This window comes from Amblyomma mixtum, chromosome 3 (genome assembly GCF_055824585.1).
Source record: "Amblyomma mixtum isolate Tamu chromosome 3, ASM5582458v1, whole genome shotgun sequence".
Classification (NCBI taxonomy): Eukaryota; Metazoa; Arthropoda; class Arachnida; order Ixodida; family Ixodidae; genus Amblyomma; species Amblyomma mixtum.
The window spans coordinates 5,079,612-5,094,630 of record NC_143014.1 but is presented as its reverse complement, the minus strand read 5'-3'; the positions used below and the strand labels follow the sequence as shown (position 1 = coordinate 5,094,630).

Genomic DNA, 15,019 nt, shown 5'->3' with positions numbered 1-15,019 from the left:
AACGGGAACGAGAGTACGCATTGCACGGGCGAATGAGTTGTGGTGAACTCAGTAGGTCGCGAATGGCAGTAAGGCTAATGCCATTAAATTTATGCGTGTGGCACCGCACGAATGTCATTAAAACTTAAGGCAGTAAGCACTTAATGGCATTAAATCTGTCCGTGTGGCACGGGTATAAGATGCTGTAGTCTGCAGAGGTTTTATTGGAAACACTGTAGGAAATTTTTACAGAGAATTTTTCAATCAGTGACCTGGTGCTGGAAGCCACGATCAGTGAGCACTATGCCGAGTGGTAGGGTATTAACTGCGTATGCTTAGCCTGGTTGGCTTCCACTTTGCTGGGTCGGCAGCAGACAGCTACAGTGCACGAGTGTGTGTGCTCTCATGCACAGGCCAGGGAAGCTCATCTTTTGGCGCCGCCTCGAAACCCAATTTATTTATTTACTTTATTTAGGCTTACAAGGTGAATTAGGCTCCAGCAGTGAAACGGCTTGTGCAGCTTTCGTAGTGATGTTAGCTTTCGCTCTGTAAACTAATGCAGTCGAGCCTCGTTATAATGAAACAGTGTATAACGAAATGATGGATATAACGAAGGAATGACGATTCCCCTTGGAAGCTTGGTCAGCACAGGCTGTAACGAAGTAATGTCAGGTGCCTTCAGCTTCGTTATACGAGGTTCAACTGTGTAAGTCTCACCCACCAGACAGTAATAGCATCCATTTCAATTTCCACACTTGAGGCTGTTGCGGCCCAGTGATTTATGTCTCGTTGGTGAAAGTTTTAGTCGACCGTGTTTGTCGCTCCATCCAAGAAATTCAAAACACTGATGTCATCTAGATACAAAGCTAAAAGGTTGACAATGCAAAGGGAGCGTTGAGTGTAAACTATTATGATGAACACTCCTGAAAGAAAACAAGGAATATTTTACCGAAATGTGGTCATGTGAGCGGCTACAGTGGTAATAGCAGGGCCAAATTAAAATGATAAATCTTTGTTTTTCTTGCAATTTGAAGCACGGTCTTTTCATTTCTGCCATAATCTTGTGACACATTCGGGGCAGGGGTCTGATCCCTCCTTTTGTGATACAGTCCAGCCTGGATATATTGAATTTCTATATTTTTAATTGTTTGCTGTATTCTGTGTAAAAGTGTGGAAAAGTTGTGCAGTGTTTTAATATTTATTTTTGGCGTGCCCATCTTTGGTGCTTGGATCACTTGGCAACCTGCTGGCTGTGATGAGGCACATCATGTGGTGTGGGCACTACTGTGTTGCTCCCACAGGTGGCGAACCATGGCTGCGCAGATATTCAACACACTGGGCAAGCTGGGCATCGGTCTGGCCGTGGTGGGTGGCGTGGCCAACAGTGCCCTGTACAATGGTGAGAGGACTCTTATCGCACAGACAGGTCTTGATTCAAACCCAGGAACGGAGCATGTGGCTTCCATGACGCCATTCTAGATGGTGTGAGCAAACAGAAGGGGGAGTGATGTACACAAACTCCACCTCTGTTGCATCGGCCTCACGCTCATTGGACCAGGCCATACAAGGGGCAATGTGTTTGGAGAAAATCAAGGAGAACGGGACGGAAGCAAGGTGGCACGGACAAGCACTCTCTGAAGTGTACAGATTGTTAAATAGCAAACACATGAAAATGACAAACACGATTGAAAAACCAAGTCAGAGAAATTAACAAACAAGGGAGAAAAAGTTTGAAATTGCAATTAGGTCACTGCTGAACCCAGGTAAGTAATCTCATTCTTAGTCAATGCTATTGGTGTGTCGCTTATGCAGTCTCCACTTGTTGTCTCCCTCGTGCTCCTTCACTTTCCCAAGTTTCATCAAAGGAGGGTTGGCATTTGCATTGTGCTTAGGCCAGCTTTCAGTTGCATTAGGGCCTCAAGAATTCCTATGTTCGAAAAGGCGGATACTCAAACAACTGACCAGCATAGAACCTTTTGCAGGTAAGAGGGATCCTGTAGACTATCTGTGTTCTACAACACAGTACGATCCTGGATTTGCAATTTGCGTGACACTTTTTGGAACCTGTGTCTCTTTTGGGGGGACTGAAAACTTTCCTAAGAATTGTGCAAAATGCCATTGCCAACCCCTCTTTGATAAAACTAGACCAGAGCACGAGGGAGATAATAGAAGCTTTGTTACATCATAAAAAGTGGAGACGACTGCGTAAGTGACACATCAGTAATGTTGACTAAGAATGGGTTCAGCAGTGGCCTAGTCGCAATTTGAAGCTTTTGCTTCCCTTGAGTGTTAACTTCTCTGACTTGCTCTTTCACTCGTGTTTGTCATCTGCTGTTCACACTTCCTATCGGTGAATTGTCCGTGCTCCCTTGTGTGCGTCTTCTTTCGTGAACTTGCCCAGTGCATGTGTGTGTGTGGGTAGTGCCTGGGCACGTCTTAAACAAACGCTCCACTGGTACAAAACTATAATAGGGGAGACAGAGGTGGAGAAGATGTTTGCAGTGGTTTGAAAAATAGTGTGGTCAGAGAGCATCACTAGCGGTTGTAGGTCAGTATTCTTGGCATGCGAGGCAGTTGGGTGTGAGTGGCGTGACAGGACGGTGGTGTTGCCATCGGATTGGAGGCATTTGTACTACACTCCTCGCTGCACTGTTTGGCCACAATTGTCCTCTGTCGTCATCTTGTCCAGGCTGCCAGCCCAGAGAAGGAAGGAATTGGTTGCTTTTTTCATGGTGAGAGCCCTCTGCTGCAAGTTAAACTGCTCATGCTGACAACAGTGCAGACTCTTGACAAGGGACTTTGTCATGGATGTGGTGGGCAGAGCTTCACTGCAGACTTGATAGGTGGAGCTGGGGAGCCGCACGAAGGGCACCACCTGCTTGCCTCATCATGGCCCGAATGTGCCCGCATCAGCTGTCGTTGGTTTCTGTGGAGTTTGCTTTGGTGCTCTTAATTTGGGTGGTGTAATGTGTCTGGTGAAAGGAAGTCTAGGAAGTTGGCTGCACTAACAGCTACGTGAACTCGTGGCACACTCCTAAGTGGTTGTGGCGCTCGGCTGCTGAGACGCGGGTTCGATCCCGGCGGCCGAATTTCGATGCAGGCGAAATCCTAGAGGCCCATGTGCTGTGCGATGTCAGTGCACGTTAAAGAACCCCAGGCGGTCGAAATTTCTGGAGGCCTTCACTACGGCGTCCCTCATAGCCTGAGTCGCTTTGGGACGTTAAACCCCCACAAACCAAACTTCTAAGCCGATTCATTTTTTTTTTCCTCATTTTGGCATTGCATTTTGCGTACACACTTAAATTCAATATGTCACTTTTGCTTGCGAAATGCTGACTGATTAAAGTACAAGCTGCACTTTTTCTCCTGCAATAAAAAGTTGCAAGTATGTGCACTCCAGGTCCTCAAAAAGCTGATGCTATCCAGGAAGTCATAACACAGGGGTGGAAATGCTGCGCCAGTTTGATCTCCTGCGCCAAGCTGCGCCTAAACGGCAATTTACGCCCATTGCAGGTATACAGAGACAAATTTAGCCGAGTGTTATTGTTGGCTGGGCAACACTGGGCGCTCGCTACGAAACGGACGCAACCGCATTGGCATCGACAGCTGGGTTCGCTCTTGGAGGAAGGAAAAAAAAAAACGGCGCTAAAACGGCGTCCTCGTGATAGGCCTGGCTGACTAGCGGCAGACCGAACCGTTGCTTAGGATTCCGGACACTTTGTCCTGGAAAGCGACCGCCAGCGCGAGTGGGACGGGTAAACGGTGCGCGAATACAGTTTTATTTACCAGAGCTAATTTAACAAACGAATTACGAACTTCTTACATGTGGAGCTGCCAGGGAATGGACACTGGGCTTACTACCCGTCGTGCGAGGTACCGTCGTGCTCGTAACTCGCATGCAGTTTACGTTGCTTTGGCTTGGCCTGCCCAGTGATGGGGTTACATCTTGACAGCGGCGCGGCCGGCGTCGCTTCGCTACCCACTCCTTTCACAGCCGTGCACAGCAACATGTTCGCACCGATTTTCCACAGCCTGCCTTGCATGCACCCGCGTGCACGCTGGTGCATTTTTTTTTCCCATATAGGCTCCCAAAGCATCGCCGGGTGGCGCTGCTGCGCCTGATGTGCAGCGCCATCTATGGGAGAAAAGTAAAAACTGGGGCGCTGCTCGCGCTGCTTTCACCACGCTTCTTTGCACGCGTGCTTTCTTGCACGTGCACGCGCCCGCGCTGTCGCGATGTGTCGCCTGCATGAGCCGCAATAAGATCGGTCAGACTGACGCGCAGTTCCGCAATGCAAACTTAATTAAAGGGGGGAAACTGATCAGTCGTGTCTACTGTGTGGAGCAGACGATCGACGACGAGGAGGCCCATTTGACTGTAAAATGAGTTTCTTGAGTGAGTAATAACGTCGTACTGTATGACATGTAACTAGAGGTAAGTCCACTGTATAATTATATGCTCGAAATATGCGAAGTACTATCAGCTCTGCAAAATAAAGCAAGACACTTGTTGATCGTAGTTGTCAGTTGTTGCATGCGATGCGCAGGGCGATCCACTTACGTGCGAGTCGAAAGGACATGCGACCAGGCAACAGTTCGTCAACATTCTACTCCACCTTGGGGGATTCCCCTAAACATTTGACCACCATTGTTCACACTTGCAAGTGCAACCTGCGGGTCGCCTTCTCGCTTGAAACGAAAACTCTCCGGAATAACATTGCTTGCGCGCTTTCGAGAATTTCGTCTGCTTTGACCGCGTCTCCTGAACTCGCGCTCGGTGCGATTCGCAATGCACTATGGCGACCAGGAGGATGTCGTGACGGTATTGATGTGCACCGCAGTCGTACAAGCGTCATGATGACAGCGGCAGCGGCGCGCTTCTCGGGGCCGGCCTGTTTGCCTGCCGCCGCCGTCAGAAAAATACGCTAATCTTGTTTGTTCACGTTCATACCATTCCCTGGAGTAGAGCAACGTCAAAAATGAATCATTTTTGAGGATCGTTGGCCAATACCGAGCTGCTGGTAGAAGTGATAACTGCGATACAAGCATATTTCTTTTCCAAAGCCGCTTTGCTGATGCCCAGTGCTGCTCGCTTGTTGTCACCTGGCTCCGCTGTTAAAGGCATCACGGAAATCGATCACGTCTTTGTTTTATTGTGTGACGAGGAACATAGTAAAACGGTGACGCGAGTAGCACCTTTATTACACCGCTAGCCAGTTCCGAAGTGACCTCAGCTGCAGCATCGATGCGAAATGGTTAGGCTTAGCAACGACTACGGCAGTGAGGGAGCAGCGCAGCTCGTCGCCCGGCATGGCCGCGGGTGACGTCGTTGCGAAAAGCTCGACTATCCGCGGGCGGCGTCATTGCCAAAAGCTCGACTGTCTCGCCGATTAGTTCAGTGGCTTGCGACTCTCAGTCGCAAGGCTAGAAAATCGAGCAGCGAGCGACTTGCCTGCGCGTCGTCTGCCACTTTTTTCGTGCATGGTATACGGACAGCCTCACTGGCTCTCCGAAGAGCGCGGCCGCATACTCGCGTGTTCGCGGTAGGAGTGGATCACCGTGTACATACGCTTTGGTTTTTACATTACGGCCTTAGTACTACCTCCTTTTTGCTTTGCCGAGACCGCGTCTGTCAGCGCGAAGATTGCGCCTCGCGCGACTCCCCCGTCGCACGGACACACAAAGCTAGCAGGGCGTCTGCTCCGGCGGCGCCCAGAGTTTCCGCTGCTCACCGCTGCGGCGCTGGCGTCGTGCTCCCAAACTTGAGCTTGGGTTCCCTATACGCTTGGGTAATAAATTCTTAGGGCGCATTTACGCGAGGGCGCACCTTCTTGTTGGTTTGGCTGCGGCAATTTTCCAAATTTTGAAATCCAGCGGTTGGCAGTATGGATTTTTTTTTTTTCGGTCCTGACATGGTATATTCGAGATTCTGCTGCACACTTTTGATGGTTTTGACGAACCGTCACCATTATGTTGTTTTCTTTTTTTGTGAACTGAAATTGATAACAGCTAATTTACTGCAACTACTGTTTGTAGTAGCTGCCACATGTCTATTTTTTTATGAACTGTAGCGAATATCTTTAGAACAATTGCAGTCCTTTTAAACAATTCAGGCCTGTAGGATTGATGATCAATATTTATGCAGTTTTTGGACGAGTTGCAAACAAAATTGCTCTCAGTTGCACTTAAATGTCGCCAGTCTGCTCCAAAAGTGCTCCGGAATAACTTACAAATTGCTGCAGACCTGCTCCAGAATGGGCCTTTTGCTGCTCCAAAATAAGACTGCAAAAAGCTGGAGCCTGCTTCCACCCCTGATAATGTGAGCAGCAAAAACCATTCGGGTGTGAAACTCTGGCAAAGGAGTTGGGTGCACAGGGCCTGTCATCAGAGCAGTCAGTAAAATAGTTTATTAATTATCACACAAATAATTAGGTCGTTAAAATGGTAAATAATTCACCAACTGAAGTAATTACATGAATTAACCAATCAACAAATTTGGTAATATAATCACAGCTGTGAATTGGTTAATTACTTATTTAATTAAATAAGCAGTTCTATTACACACATTTAGGCACAAAATGGTTAACTGCGTTAAATTATTGACCAATTAATTAGCCTAATTACTCATTCACTGCCTAAATTCATTGGTACTTTAATCTGACTTGATTTAATTAGTTAATTACCTAAATGAACTAAATACTTTAGTGTGCTTACTAGACACTAGCAATGGGACCCATGTCTTCGTATGCAGTAGAACCGAAGTTAGAACAAAAACACAACTCAGAAACGGCAAAGGCATAAAATAACGAACATGCAGCAACATAATTGGCAGTAGTGAGAGAGACGCTTTCGCATTACTGCACCCAGGAACAGCCAGAGAAATTTGGCATTGCGCTTCTCTCCATCACTGCCTTTTCGCATGAAGCAAGTGTTTACTGTCAGTTGAGCGGTGTGTATTCTCGAAACGGGTGGCTATTGTTATTGAAGTTTGGTATTTCCAATATGGCCCCGGGGAGAGGCAAAAGGAGGCCTGCACCCATCAGGACAGAGGTGACTGAACACATGTGCTTTAAAAGAACAGCATACTTTAGGGTGGCAAGGCTAATCACAAAGACATACCTGAAATCATAACCAAAAACACGGCACCATTACGCCCGAACTGTTTCACCAGAAAAATACAACTAATACTAGCAAACTGAAAATCTTGTGCAAAATTGACAGCAGACACTGGAGTACAAATATGCGAGAAAGAGAAAAATTCACAACACTGATAAAACAACAAAAAACAGTGGCAACCCACTCAAATAAAATCAAAATTACAAAACAGGAAAGAGCAATTTCTTTTTAAAGGCAATAGAACTCGTAGCTTCTTGAGCTATTTCCACTAAAGCATTACATAAAGCTGCAATTGGATTATTTACACTCTGCGTTCCATAATTCGTTCTGGATCTTGTGGTCGATAGGAAGCCATGCGCAATTCGTATTTAATGTTTCCAGAAAGGTACATATCTCGGAAAGAAGGAAAATCCTCCTTAATTTTATGAAAAATGTGAATCGCTAAACTAAAGTTGTAGGAGTTAAGGAAACTGCGTGCGTGAAAAGTTTTGAAGAGATTTGTTTCATCAGTTGTACTTGGACATAAGGCACGTAAGGCTCTTTTCTGAAGAGAAAATAATTTATGTGAATCAGTTTTATTACAGGTACCCCATACTAGATTGCAATATACTAGGTGGCAGTGAATCAGAGCAAAATATAATTGTTTTTTAACCTGTTGCGGCAGAATGTGTCTAATTCGATAAATCACACATAACGAACAGGCCATTTTCAATCTGACGCTATTCACGTGATCGGTCCACCCAAGATCACTGCTGAAATACACACCAAGAAGCCGAACGCTGTGTGCTTCTTCAGTTCTTAAGTTATTAAACTGAAGTGAGATGCGGTGATCTACTGGCTTATTTTTTGCGTGGAAAAGCACAAATTTCGTTTTGTTAACATTCAATTCAAGTTGATTAACAGAGAGCCAGATCATTAACTCTTTCAGCCAGGCATTCGATTGCTGTTCAAGTGTTTGTAGATTAGTGCCTGAAAAAAACACAATTGTGTCATCGGCATACAGCACAACATTAGTAGTTAGAGGAATGTTAACAATGTCATTGATACTATATACAATGAACAAAAGGGGTCCTAGACTAGAACCATGGGGGACGGATACTCAAGTAACACTTGTTGCTGGGCTAGTTGGTGCATTATTCTTCGTACAAAAGCTAGCGCAAAACACGACACTCACAAGAAAGGTAGACAGGACAACGCGCTGTATTGGAAAGATACTCAAGTAACACTTGTTGCTGGGCCCAGCAACAAGTGTTACTTGTTTCCAATACAGCGCGTTGTCCTGTCTACCTTTCTTGTGAGTGTCGTGTTTTGCGCTAGCTTTTGTACGAAGAATAATGCACCAACTAGCCCAGCAACAAGTGTTACTTGAGTATCTTTCCAATACAGCACGTTGTCCTGTCTACCTTTCTTGTGAGTGTCGTGTTTTGCGCTAGCTTTTGTACGAAGAATAATGCACCAACTAGCCCAGCAACAAGTGTTACTTGAGTATCTTTCCAGTACAGCGCGTTGTCCTGTCTACCTTTCTTGTGAGTGTCGTGTTTTGCGCTAGCTTTTGTACGAAGAATAATGCACAAACTAGCCCAGCAACAAGTGTTACTTGAGTATCTTTCCAATACAGCGCGTTGTCCTGTCTACCTTTCTTGTGAGTGTCGTGTTTTGCGCTAGCTTTTGTACGAAGAATAATGCACAAACTAGCCCAGCAACAAGTGTTACTTGAGTATCTTTCCAATACAGCACGTTGTCCTGTCTACCTTTCTTGTGAGTGTCGTGTTTTGCGCTAGCTTTTGTACGAAGAATAATGCACAAACTAGCCCAGCAACAAGTGTTACTTGAGTATCTTTCCAATACAGCACGTTGTCCTGTCTACCTTTCTTGTGAGTGTCGTGTTTTGCGCTAGCTTTTGTACGAAGAATAATGCACAAACTAGCCCAGCAACAAGTGTTACTTGAGTATCTTTCCAATACAGCACGTTGTCCTGTCTACCTTTCTTGTGAGTGTCGTGTTTTGCGCTAGCTTTTGTACGAAGAATAATGCACCAACTAGCCCAGCAACAAGTGTTACTTGAGAATCTTTCCAATACAGCACGTTGTCCTGTCTACCTTTCTTGTGAGTGTCGTGTTTTGCGCTAGCTTTTGTACGAAGAATAATGCACAAACTAGCCCAGCAACAAGTGTTACTTGAGTATCTTTCCAATACAGCACGTTGTCCTGTCTACCTTTCTTGTGAGTGTCGTGTTTTGCGCTAGCTTTTGTACGAAGAATAATGCACAAACTAGCCCAGCAACAAGTGTTACTTGAGTATCTTTCCAATACAGCGCGTTGTCCTGTCTACCTTTCTTGTGAGTGTCGTGTTTTGCGCTAGCTTTTGTACGAAGAATAATGCACAAACTAGCCCAGCAACAAGTGTTACTTGAGTATCTTTCCAATACAGCGCGTTGTCCTGTCTACCTTTCTTGTGAGTGTCGTGTTTTGCGCTAGCTTTTGTACGAAGAATAATGCACAAACTAGCCCAGCAACAAGTGTTACTTGAGTATCTTTCCAATACAGCACGTTGTCCTGTCTACCTTTCTTGTGAGTGTCGTGTTTTGCGCTAGCTTTTGTACGAAGAATAATGCACAAACTAGCCCAGCAACAAGTGTTACTTGAGTATCTTTCCAGTACAGCGCGTTGTCCTGTCTACCTTTCTTGTGAGTGTCGTGTTTTGCGCTAGCTTTTGTACGAAGAATAATGCACAAACTAGCCCAGCAACAAGTGTTACTTGAGTATCTTTCCAATACAGCGCGTTGTCCTGTCTACCTTTCTTGTGAGTGTCGTGTTTTGCGCTAGCTTTTGTACGAAGAATAATGCACAAACTAGCCCAGCAACAAGTGTTACTTGAGTATCTTTCCAATACAGCGCGTTGTCCTGTCTACCTTTCTTGTGAGTGTCGTGTTTTGCGCTAGCTTTTGTACGAAGAATAATGCACAAACTAGCCCAGCAACAAGTGTTACTTGAGTATCTTTCCAATACAGCGCGTTGTCCTGTCTACCTTTCTTGTGAGTGTCGTGTTTTGCGCTAGCTTTTGTACGAAGAATAATGCACAAACTAGCCCAGCAACAAGTGTTACTTGAGTATCTTTCCAATACAGCGCGTTGTCCTGTCTACCTTTCTTGTGAGTGTCGTGTTTTGCGCGAGCTTTTGTACGAAGGATAATGCACAAACTAGCCCAGCAACAAGTGTTACTTGAGTATCTTTCCAATACAGCGCGTTGTCCTGTCTACCTTTCTTGTGAGTGTCGTGTTTTGCGCTAGCTTTTGTACGAAGAATAATGCACAAACTAGCCCAGCAACAAGTGTTACTTGAGTATCTTTCCAATACAACGCGTTGTCCTGTCTACCTTTCTTGTGAGTGTCGTGTTTTGCGCTAGCTTTTGTACGAAGAATAATGCACAAACTAGCCCAGCAACAAGTGTTACTTGAGTATCTTTCCAATACAGCACCTTGTCCTGTCTACCTTTCTTGTGAGTGTCGTGTTTTGCGCTAGCTTTTGTACGAAGAATAATGCACAAACTAGCCCAGCAACAAGTGTTACTTGAGTATCTTTCCAATACAGCGCGTTGTCCTGTCTACCTTTCTTGTGAGTGTCGTGTTTTGCGCTAGCTTTTGTATGAAGAATAATGCACAAACTAGCCCAGCAACAAGTGTTACTTGAGTATCTTTCCAATACAGCGCGTTGTCCTGTCTACCTTTCCTGTGAGTGTCGTGTTTTGCGCTAGCTTTTGTACGAAGGATAATGCACAAACTAGCCCAGCAACAAGTGTTACTTGAGTATCTTTCCAATACAGCGCGTTGTCCTGTCTACCTTTCTTGTGAGTGTCGTGTCTTGCGCTAGCATTTGTACGAAGAATAATGCACAAACTAGCCCAGCAACAAGTGTTACTTGAGTATCTTTCCAATACAGTGCGTTGTCCTGTCTACCTTTCTTGTGAGTGTCGTGTTTTGCGCTAGCTTTTGTACGAAGAATAATGCACAAACTAGCCCAGCAACAAGTGTTACTTGAGTATCTTTCCAATACAGCGCGTTGTCCTGTCTACCTTTCTTGTGAGTGTCGTGTTTTGCGCTAGCTTTTGTACTAAGAATAATGCACAAACTAGCCCAGCAACAAGTGTTACTTGAGTATCTTTCCAATACAGCGCGTTGTCCTGTCTACCTTTCTTGTGAGTGTCGTGTTTTGCGCTAGCTTTTGTACGAAGGATAATGCACAAACTAGCCCAGCAACAAGTGTTACTTGAGTATCTTTCCAATACAGCGCGTTGTCCTGTCTACCTTTCTTGTGAGTGTCGTGTTTTGCGCTAGCTTTTGTACGAAGAATAATGCACAAACTAGCCCAGCAACAAGTGTTACTTGAGTATCTTTCCAATACAGCGCGTTGTCCTGTCTACCTTTCTTGTGAGTGTCGTGTTTTGCGCTAGCTTTTGTACGAAGAATAATGCACAAACTAGCCCAGCAACAAGTGTTACTTGAGTATCTTTCCAATACAGCACGTCCTGTCTACCTTTCTTGTGAGTGTCGTGTTTTGCGCTAGCTTTTGTACGAAGGATAATGCACAAACTAGCCCAGCAACAAGTGTTACTTGAGTATCTTTCCAATACAGCACGTTGTCCTGTCTACCTTTCTTGTGAGTGTCGTGTTTTGCGCTAGCTTTTGTACGAAGAATAATGCACAAACTAGCCCAGCAACAAGTGTTACTTGAGTATCTTTCCAATACAGCACGTTGTCCTGTCTACCTTTCTTGTGAGTGTCGTGTTTTGCGCTAGCTTTTGTACGATGAATAATGCACCAACTAGCCCAGCAACAAGTGTTACTTGAGAATCTTTCCAATACAGCACATTGTCCTGTCTACCTTTCTTGTGAGTGTCGTGTTTTGCGCTAGCTTTTGTACGAAGAATAATGCACAAACTAGCCCAGCAACAAGTGTTACTTGAGTATCTTTCCAATACAGCGCGTTGTCCTGTCTACCTTTCTTGTGAGTGTCGTGTTTTGCGCTAGCTTTTGTACTAAGAATAATGCACAAACTAGCCCAGCAACAAGTGTTACTTGAGTATCTTTCCAATACAGCGCGTTGTCCTGTCTACCTTTCTTGTGAGTGTCGTGTTTTGCGCTAGCTTTTGTACGAAGGATAATGCACAAACTAGCCCAGCAACAAGTGTTACTTGAGTATCTTTCCAATACAGCGCGTTGTCCTGTCTACCTTTCTTGTGAGTGTCGTGTTTTGCGCTAGCTTTTGTACGAAGAATAATGCACAAACTAGCCCAGCAACAAGTGTTACTTGAGTATCTTTCCAATACAGCGCGTTGTCCTGTCTACCTTTCTTGTGAGTGTCGTGTTTTGCGCTAGCTTTTGTACGAAGAATAATGCACAAACTAGCCCAGCAACAAGTGTTACTTGAGTATCTTTCCAATACAGCACGTTGTCCTGTCTACCTTTCTTGTGAGTGTCGTGTTTTGCGCTAGCTTTTGTACGAAGAATAATGCACAAACTAGCCCAGCAACAAGTGTTACTTGAGTATCTTTCCAATACAGCGCGTTGTCCTGTCTACCTTTCTTGTGAGTGTCGTGTTTTGCGCTAGCTTTTGTACGAAGAATAATGCACAAACTAGCCCAGCAACAAGTGTTACTTGAGTATCTTTCCAATACAGCACGTTGTCCTGTCTACCTTTCTTGTGAGTGTCGTGTTTTGCGCTAGCTTTTGTACGAAGAATAATGCACCAACTAGCCCAGCAACAAGTGTTACTTGAGTTTCTTTCCAATACAGCGCGTTGTCCTGTCTACCTTTCTTGTGAGTGTCGTGTTTTGCGCTAGCTTTTGTACGAAGAATAATGCACCAACTAGCCCAGCAACAAGTGTTACTTGAGTATCTTTCCAGTACAGCGCGTTGTCCTGTCTACCTTTCTTGTGAGTGTCGTGTTTTGCGCTAGCTTTTGTACGAAGAATAATGCACCAACTAGCCCAGCAACAAGTGTTACTTGAGTACCTTCAGGATTACATTTTTTTTTTTCGCATCCTTTGTAGCTTTCTTTTTAGGTGAATCACACTACACGTAGCCCATGGGTTTCTACGTTTTGTACGTTTCAGTCTATTGGGAACGAACTTTCTTCTGCAGTGTGCTATTATATCTCTTATTTTCAGCCATAGGTTATTCACTGTGCCGCATACGTTTCAAGAGAGAAGACTTTCAAAGATGTTTCAAGGTAATCAATAATGCTGCAATAATGCTGACGAGAAAACATTTTATTCTTCACATCAATTCGTTTCAGCAGAGCGCTTGTTATCCACTCTTTCCTGGCCTTTCTATGCATTTGTATAGTCATCATGGGGAAGGCTGCATCGTGAAGTTTCAGTAGTTTTTCAATAAATACATCGTAAGGTCGTGATGGGTAATACTGTTATGGTGATAAATTCTCCGCATGCCAACAAGTTCTTTTCTCTGAAGAAAGTGAAAATATGGGCAGATGATCACTGATCTCCAATGAAAAAACACCTGATGTAGTTCTGTTGGCCGGAATACTTGTAAAACATAGATCAGTTAATGTTTCGGAGTATTTTGATATGTGCGTGGGTAAATCAGTGGTATTCTCACAACCATTAGAAAGCAATAGTTCACTTAATGTGATCTTTGAAGAAATATCTTCCATGAAGTCAGTGTTAGAATCCCCAAATAATATACTAATGCGTCACTTATTTGCGAGCTTGAGGAAGGACTCAATCCTCCGGAGAAAATGATCCAGATCACCTTGAGGTGGACGATAGTGCGCCATTATGATATTGTTATGACAAAGTATGCATACTGCTTCAAAGTCATTGTGGATCAAAAGATAAGTGGTTCTGAACATATAGAGACACACCACCACGCCTTCCGTCTCTAAAAACTGAAAGCGGTTTGTACTCTGCAAGCTGAATAACGTCTGATTTTGAATTGAACCATGTTTCTGTAAAAGCAATAAAGTCGAAATGAATGTCGAGTTTGTTTAATTCTAACTCTTTGGCTTTGTTTTTTAGGCTCTGGGAATTCAAATGATAAAAAGACAGTGTTACGCGAATTGTAGGCATTACTCTTCAACATTTCGTTAAATGACTCAGAACTGAAGTATGTCATTTTTGAGCAAGTTCACTGCGCAGCCTCACAGCTTGATGCAGTTTATCGACGTCATCCTCGCAAGCGATCCTGATAACCTGTGCGTCTGGCTGTTTCCGAGCAGACACCTTTCCTTCCCTTGGCCAGCTTTCCTTTACATTAGTTTCTTGTCGAAAGGGGTCAGGTGATCAAAAAACCTGACATCATTATCCCACTCTTTACGCTTCGAGAACCAGTCTGCCTTAGTAGACAAGACAGATGAGAACTACAGGGACCCCAAGGAAGACGATTGTCACAAGCTGCCTCACTTGTAGAGCGGAAGTTACGGGATCTGACCGCCCCTCCGAGCATCATGACTCTCCGGGGCAGCGACCGGCCAGCGCGCGTCCTTGACGATGGGGATTAAAAGGCCCTCGCCAGTGCGCTCTGGGGAGCCTCTCGGCCCACTCACGCGGCCGTTCGCTCGGGGAAAGTTTTTTTTTCTTCGCCGAGCCCGCGATCAACTCCTCGTTCATCCTCATCTGGCACGACTGCCGCTACTGAACTCTGCAACTACGACGCTCCATCGAACAAGAAATCTGGGAATTCCTTTTTTTTTTGTTTTGCAAAGGACTGTCGATTAATTGAACATTGTTTTTGCCTTTTGTTTAAACCTTGATCTGGCTTAGTATTCTACTTTTTGTTCTGTGCAACTCTTGTCCCTACTTGCCACATATCTGTAGCATTCGCTATCCTCATCTTCTGCTTTTATCGCGGTGTTTGTTCATTGTCGTTTTTTTTTTTTTTGTCTGATTATTATGCAGTGTGATTTTG

The 15,019-nt window shown here is 44.7% G+C and overlaps 1 protein-coding gene across 2 annotated transcripts in view; it reads left to right on the top strand.

Annotated features, from left to right (window-relative positions):
- Phb1 (prohibitin 1) overlaps positions 1 to 15,019 on the top strand; it is a 39,480-nt gene that overhangs the window by 3,461 nt on the left and 21,000 nt on the right. For both annotated transcript variants that reach the window (XM_089578084.1, XM_089578085.1), the window contains exon 2: positions 1,281 to 1,378. In XM_089578084.1, the coding sequence (XP_089434210.1) occupies positions 1,291 to 1,378 (88 nt within the window). In that variant the 5' untranslated portion in view covers positions 1,281 to 1,290. The remainder of the gene's footprint in view (positions 1 to 1,280; positions 1,379 to 15,019) is intronic.